Below are 6,823 nucleotides of genomic sequence, written 5' to 3'. Positions count from 1 at the left end.
TGGAGAAGGAATGTGGTGAAAAGGAGGTGACCCATAAATTGGGCCCGGCGGATTTCGAGATTATGAGGGTGATTGGGAAGGGTGCATTTGGAAAGGTGTTTCAGGTGAGGAAAAAGGGTACTAGCGGAACCGATGGAGATGGAATTTTTGCGATGAAAGTGATGAAGAAGGACACTATAATCAAGAACAAACATGTGGATTATATGCGAGCTGAAAGGGATATTCTCACCAAAGTGGTACATCCGTTCATTGTCCAGCTCAGATACTCCTTTCAGGTAAGTTTTGCTCATTTCATTATCTAGATTTCTGACTCTCTGATTGATTTATTTTGAAGCTATGAACTTTGACTTTATTTTTAGAGAAGGACAGATGAGTTGATTTTGATTTGTAAGCTTGGTTTCATATAAAGAGCTAATGCCAGTTTGGAATTTTAGTGTTAGTGTTTAAGGCCACTGGATCAATTCACTATGGATTCACTTCGTAAAGAAACTGAAAAGCTCACCAAAATGTGTGGGGAGTTCATGTGGCGTCATTAGATTGCATAATGGATTTCTTTTTGAGGAGTATTGAATGATGCAACTGGATTTTCTGTGGGATAAAAAAGTGCTCGATCTAATTATTATTTAAGTAGAGAGAATTAACCTATCTGCTTGTAAAAATGTTGTTCCCGTTTTTCTAACATCTTTACTCACAATGATTAACTAAGCCTTTGATGAAAATCATTGGATTGTAGAATTTGCCATTCTAGATTGCTAGTGCCTAGCACAGTACATCTTTGAATGACCCCATCAATTTACAACTCTACTTGTAAAAATTGTTCCCTAGTAACCCTGCTTGAAAGAACTAAAACCAGATTCTTTTAAGATGTTTTCATCTCTCTCATCTATTACAAGGTATTAAGGCTTGAATTTTATGGGCACAAACAACTTTAGTAAAACATTTACCACTTCTCTTGGTGTCTAATTGAATTAGATAGCACTTTATGGGGAAAACTGTTGAGGGAAATGGATTTTGTTTTAGCTTACCAATATCGATATCCGAAGTTGTCATTTAATTGCTATTTTGCTTCAATTTTGTTCTCTCTAGTTATAACTTGCACAATTGGCTACAATTAGCAGTCTACTACCAACTACCACAGCTTCCATCACTGCCATTAGTAGCACCACTAACTCTGTCACCATCATTAACTTTATCATAGCTTATGCTTCAACAATTCATTTGGCTTGGAGCTGATTATGGTCATGGTATTGGGGACGTGGGCTGTGGTGGTTGTCTTCATCGAGAAGGTGGCGTGGAGCAGTGGTTATGAAAAACATTTATGCGTTGAATTATCTCAATATCCATTTTGGTTGTTGAAAATTTGAGATATGGATAGTTCATGACAACATCTTGTATGGAGAATGTTTATCTGGCATGAAAGTCTTTTGTGCTAAAATAAACAGGGCCCAAAGTTTTACTGAAAGAACCCTATTGATAACATGCTTTAGTAGTACTTAAATAGAAAAATTGTTCTGTTCCCTGTTTCAATCTTTAACGCTTCCATAAAACACTTCATGGCAAGAGATGAAGCGGTCTGAAATTGTGAGTCTTCTAGTCATATGGTGACAGCTCCAAAGGATATATTTAAACAAATATTGTTGTATATTTCTTTTATTTTTTTTAGTTTGTGGGCAGGATGAAGGTGGGGGGTTGAGTTCCTGTTTTAGTTTTACCATGGATTGAGCAAACTTTTGTCTATTCAAACGTATGTTGCCTACGGATTCATGTGGTTTCCTTTTGATATTGATTGGAGAGACCTCTACATTTCTAAACAAATCTCCTCCCTTCTTGCATTTGTGTGTGATTACATGTATATGTATCTTGTTCTAGGCATCCGTTTTCTTGTCTCCTTACAAGTTTACTTTCAACATCATACAGACCAAGTCTAAGCTGTATTTAATACTGGATTTCATAAATGGAGGACATCTCTTCTATCATCTATACAGACAAGGAATTTTCAGGTACCATTTACATTTATTTCAACAGCTGAAAATAATATGAGTTCGTTCATTTAATTACTGTTCGGCTATGTTTTAATTAGTGAGGACCAGGCAAGGGTTTATACTGCCGAGATAGTATCTGCTGTATCACATCTTCACAAGAATGGGATTATGCATCGAGATCTAAAACCCGAAAATGTTCTCATGGATGCTGATGGGCATGTATGGCTGTGCACTAATTGATGTATTTGCAGGCATACATATTGTGCATAGCATGATAATGGATTCTTCCATTGTAAGTGTTTAAGTGGATTTTCTTTACTAATTTTAGCACTTCTCTTCAGGTTATGTTAACTGATTTTGGACTGGCCAAGGAGATTGATGAATCAAGTAGATCAAATTCAATGTGTGGAACAACAGAGTACATGGCTCCAGAAATCTTACTTGCTAAAGGCCACAACAAGAATGCAGATTGGTGGAGTGTCGGGATCCTTTTGTATGAAATGCTTAGTGGCAAGGTAACCGTTAACCATTGGTCAAGAAAGGGGGGTTTAGTAACTTGTTCAAAAAACCAAATATTTGTCTCAAATATTTTATTATGGTTGACGGTAATATTTGGCAATGTTTTACGAAATTGGGAGTGCACATATTATAAAATACAGTCAGTTGCAGAATCTAAAGTTGGAACTAAAATGTTTGCTTAATTTGAAAACAAGAGGGAAGTGCTCGATTTTAGCCATAGCCCCGGGTCTGTTTCTGATGCTTAGCTCAAAATAGGTTCTTTCACAAAAATCTTTTAATTTCTTATGACACCATAACTATTATATTCTTTTCAGCCGCCATTCACACATCCAAACAGAAAGAAGCTTCAGGAAAAAATCATCAATGAAAAAGTGAAGCTTCTCCCTCGACTGAGCAGTGAGGTTCATTCTTTGCTTAAAGGAGTAAGTGACAACACTTCCACCCGATTTATTGCCTTTCTTATCATTTGCATACCTCTAAGTTGTTATTATTCCCACAGTTACTACATAAGGATCCATTGAAAAGGCTAGGAAGTGGGCCTAAGGGAGCAGACGAGATCAAATGTCATAAATGGTTTCAGACAATAAACTGGAAAAAGATAGAGAACCGAGAATTACAGCCCAAGTTCAAGCCAGATGTGAGTGGCGAAGATTGCACGGCCAATTTTGATAAATGTTGGACTGCAATGCCTCCAGATGACTCACCGGCTGCTACACCAACGGCAGGCGGGCATTTTCAAGGGTATACTTATATAGCACCTAATCCTTGGCTTTCTTCTGAGTGAACAAGAAGTTTCAAATCAGTGCATGGACCTTGTCAATTTATTTTGTCTTTCTTCAAACAAGAAACTGTCACTGTAATTGTCGCTTAATTTGAATATAATTACTCCAGACTTGCTGCAGTTCTTTTGATTATATACGCTAATATTTGCTGATACAGTGGTTCCTAAAATTGACTGTTCAACTTTTGTTGTCAACACCTCTTGGGCAGCTGCTTGAAGCAGGTCCGACATTTGATAGTGTTATAAAAAGTAATTTCAGAATCAAGTTAATTTAATGGAAGACACCTGAACTAAGGGGAACTACAATGGGTGGTTATAATATGTATACTGTAGACCTAAAGAAATTTCTATTCATGAATTACAATATACCCAATTGAAAAAGGATGCTATCCAAATGCTTTTCAAGTAATTGTGGTAAACTTGACTTGTTGGCCTCTTGGCTTTTCTGGCGATATGAATGAATTTAAGTAATTATCGTTCTGTAAAACCATAATGAAAACACAATTTTTGTTTCTAATATAGACAAGTACGTTATTGAGATTTTTTCCCAAGACGTGATTGGTTTTTAAGATCACTTCCAACTTTAGGCTTTTACGGGCTTTGGATCCATGTTGAAACCACAAGTTGGCACAAAAATTGAATATTCATAAGCCGTCATTTTTTATAATACTATTCAGTATCAATGATGTTAGAACATCACTCTATGTTACATTATGTAATATATCCAGTTAAGGGCAAAATTATATGATTCATTTAATAATATTTGTCACCTTAACTGATGTTGTAACACTAGTAGCACTAAATAGCATTATTATTTAGAAAAAATAGGCTTCAAGTTCTTAGGAAGAACTGTACTAGGCAGCTGACCGAGCTCAAACGCCCCTGTTCTTTCGTAGTCAATTACTTGAGTTGTCATACAGACAGCAACCAGTGGCACCATAAATGTAAATGCACCAGTGAAAATAAAATATTATCTGCTTATCTTATACATCAAATCCTTGTTATTATAAAATATCTATAATCCCACCCACAGGCAAGTGAAGGTCCTACCACAACTTATCCTGATAAATCGAGGACCTAATTCAATCCACATTAATAAAATAGCTAAAAATAATCTCCCACAAAGTAAGCACCAGGCCAACAATATCAGTTACATTCATGGAGAAGAAACCCTACCACAGTGTTGGATTAGAATATTCTATGCATAAACCAAAAAGGCAAATCAAAGGGTATGACAAATTGTCCAAAACTTTATTCTCAATCACAAACGAGCAAGGATCTGAAATATTAGCATATAAAACAAAAGACACAGCAAAGCATGATATTTTTCCGGTCTGTACAGAGACTATTATCGATTATAGCCATATTCATTACCTATAATCTTATAAAGTTATGATGAACCCTTTTTTCTTCAATTTTATTCTGTCGAGCGCCTCCATTCTTCAAGAAACACTGATTATGCTATCTCCATTACCGAAGCTTGTTTTCATCTGGAATGCTGAGTGCCTAGTTGATGCCTGATCTTGATGCAATGACAATGTTAGCCCCAATGACAGTTGCGGTGACACAATTGGCACATTCTGCCTTAGGCTAAGGTCTGTCGATGAAGTATGCATCGGAAGAACAGGAACCGGCTGAATGAGCATATCCGAATGGGTTATATTTTCCACCGATTTTTCAGGTTGTAGATGGAAGAAAACAGGAGCAACGGTCATCGGAAAAGGCTTAAGAGAGAATCCACTAATACTCGAAGTTTCTGCAGAAGACAAAGAGGTTGATGGCAGAATTGTCTGGGCTGCACTTTCCTGATGGCTTCCACCCTCTTTGCTTGGCATTGGAGTAACCTAGCCATGAAATCACAAAAATTATGAACCATCAATAAACTATCAAATTCAATACAATAACAAACTAAGCCTTGTTTACAACAAATTTGGAGTCCGCTCAAATACCACAATCAACAAAACTTCAGAAAAATATGTCCTCAAATTAGCCAGCCCTTAGTGATTTGATCTTTGAATGCTCTGATAAAATTTTATGAACAACAAGTGCAAACCTTAATGCTTAAAACACAAAAGCTTTGGTCTATAATTACTTTTTAACTTCAAACAGGGACATTTATCTCTCATAAAGTAGAAAAGTAATGTTCCCATAAAGTTTTTAAAGAAAGTTTTAAGTGACATCTCAGATAGAATGCTTAAAGATATGCATTATCAACAATGGCAATCAATTGAATCAGACCAATACAACATCAAATTATTTGTCTAACACATACAAAGACTGAAAAACAAAAGTGATTAGATCTAATCACTAAAATTACCGAATCAGTGGTGATGTCAAAGAGACTAGAACGACGTCGACGCCGATTGAGATTGTTCCGGCGAAGGAAGTATTTCTGGGCATGGCTAGCAACTTGGGTTGGCGTACGAGTTTTAACATATTTTCTAGAGATTCCTCTCCAGTCTCCTTTTCCAACTTTTTGCAATCCAATGAGAAATAGCTTGTGTTCTTCCTCAGTCCATGGAACTCCTAAAAGAAATACACAATCCAATACAACATGGATCAAAATCAATACAGCAAAGTTGATAAAATCCCATAGATGAGGAAACAAATTTGACTTAACAAGTCTAACAAATATTTCTCTCAAACTATTTTTGAAATTACATAGTACTGTTTCAATAAAGATTTAGTACTGTTTCAATAAAGATTTGAAATCAGATTATTAAATTTTTTTAAGAAATTTATTGAAATCAACAACCTTCATAACAGATCATTCGAAGATTGGAATTTTTTTTGGCATAAGCAACCAAAATATCTAATGAGAGATTTATTCACCACGATAATCAATATATAAATAAATTTCATTCAAGCAGACAAGCTACTCCTAGACCAGTTCAAAAAATTTATTTTCCAAAGAGCATCTTTTATCATCCGATTGTAAATTAGCCAATAAATCAAGTATTCCATGATGAAAAAAATCTGAAAACGAATCACATAATCAATCAAATAAATTATTAAACTAATGATAATTTAACAGATAAACAGATGATCAGAGATCTGACCTCGCTTACGCTCCCGACTCCCGTTGCCTGGCTGCGGCACGGAGTCATCGGCCGATGCATAACCATTCGCCGCCGCCATCTTCAACAACTCGCTATCATTGTTATTAGCATTAGAGTTATCGTTATTGTTATTAACGGGCTCGTATTCAGAAAGATTATTCATACTCACACTCTTCCTCATGGGGTCAACTTTTACTCTTACCCCAAACAACATAATCTCGCCAGAATCGCTACCAACACAACCGTTTCCGCCACCAAAAACGGCGGCAGACGGCGACTCTCCACTCGGGCATGACATTTTGTTTGTTATTTTCGGAGGTTTCTTTAGGGGAATTAATATAGATGAAATCGAAAGAGAGTTTAGTATTTATATGGCGATTAAAACGTGATGGCCGTACACTGTGGTGCTGGAAATAATAAAACAATAAGAGAGAGAAAGTGGATGTTTGGGAGATGGGATAAGAAATTAACTAGCATGGAAA

The 6,823-nt window shown here is 36.1% G+C and overlaps 2 protein-coding genes across 2 annotated transcripts in view; one reads left to right on the top strand and one right to left on the bottom strand.

The window, feature by feature from the left end:
- The window catches only part of LOC111384480 (serine/threonine-protein kinase AtPK2/AtPK19-like), a 4,752-nt gene extending 1,315 nt beyond the window's left edge, over positions 1-3,437 (top strand). Inside the window, exons 2-7 of the mRNA XM_023008756.1 lie at positions 32-275; positions 1,918-2,000; positions 2,081-2,201; positions 2,324-2,497; positions 2,816-2,923; positions 3,001-3,437. Of these exons, the coding sequence (XP_022864524.1) occupies positions 32-275; positions 1,918-2,000; positions 2,081-2,201; positions 2,324-2,497; positions 2,816-2,923; positions 3,001-3,285 (1,015 nt within the window). The 3' untranslated portion in view covers positions 3,286-3,437. The remainder of the gene's footprint in view (positions 1-31; positions 276-1,917; positions 2,001-2,080; positions 2,202-2,323; positions 2,498-2,815; positions 2,924-3,000) is intronic.
- A 968-nt stretch (positions 3,438-4,405) lies between these two features.
- Positions 4,406-6,775, bottom strand: LOC111384481 (transcription factor MYB1R1-like). Its single transcript, XM_023008757.1, has 3 exons — positions 6,342-6,775; positions 5,600-5,808; positions 4,406-5,126 (listed from the first exon to the last, which is right to left on the bottom strand). The coding sequence occupies exons 1-3, from the start codon at positions 6,637-6,639 to the stop codon at positions 4,725-4,727; spliced, it is 909 nt and encodes a 302-aa protein (XP_022864525.1). The 5' UTR covers positions 6,640-6,775; the 3' UTR covers positions 4,406-4,724.
- Positions 6,776-6,823: the final 48 nt, after the last annotated feature.

This window comes from Olea europaea, unplaced genomic scaffold, assembly GCF_002742605.1.
Source record: "Olea europaea var. sylvestris unplaced genomic scaffold, O_europaea_v1 scaffold2927, whole genome shotgun sequence".
NCBI classification, from domain to species: domain Eukaryota; kingdom Viridiplantae; phylum Streptophyta; class Magnoliopsida; order Lamiales; family Oleaceae; genus Olea; species Olea europaea.
The sequence above is the reverse complement of the archived record's forward strand: the minus strand, read 5'-3'. Positions and strand labels throughout refer to the sequence as shown.

What these genes read in the sequence shown, in the direction of transcription:
- LOC111384481 (XM_023008757.1), bottom strand. Translation starts at nt 6,639, where the DNA reads ATGTCATGCCCGAGTGGAGAGTCGCCGTCTGCCGCCGTTTTTGGTGGC. An exon ending in GAGTCGGGAGCGTAAGCGAG is followed by an intron (nt 5,809 to 6,341) that starts GTCAGATCTCTG and finishes TATTTCTTTTAG; the next exon opens with GAGTTCCATGGACTGAGGAA. An exon ending in TTGACATCACCACTGATTCG is followed by an intron (nt 5,127 to 5,599) that starts GTAATTTTAGTG and finishes TTTCATGGCTAG; the next exon opens with GTTACTCCAATGCCAAGCAA.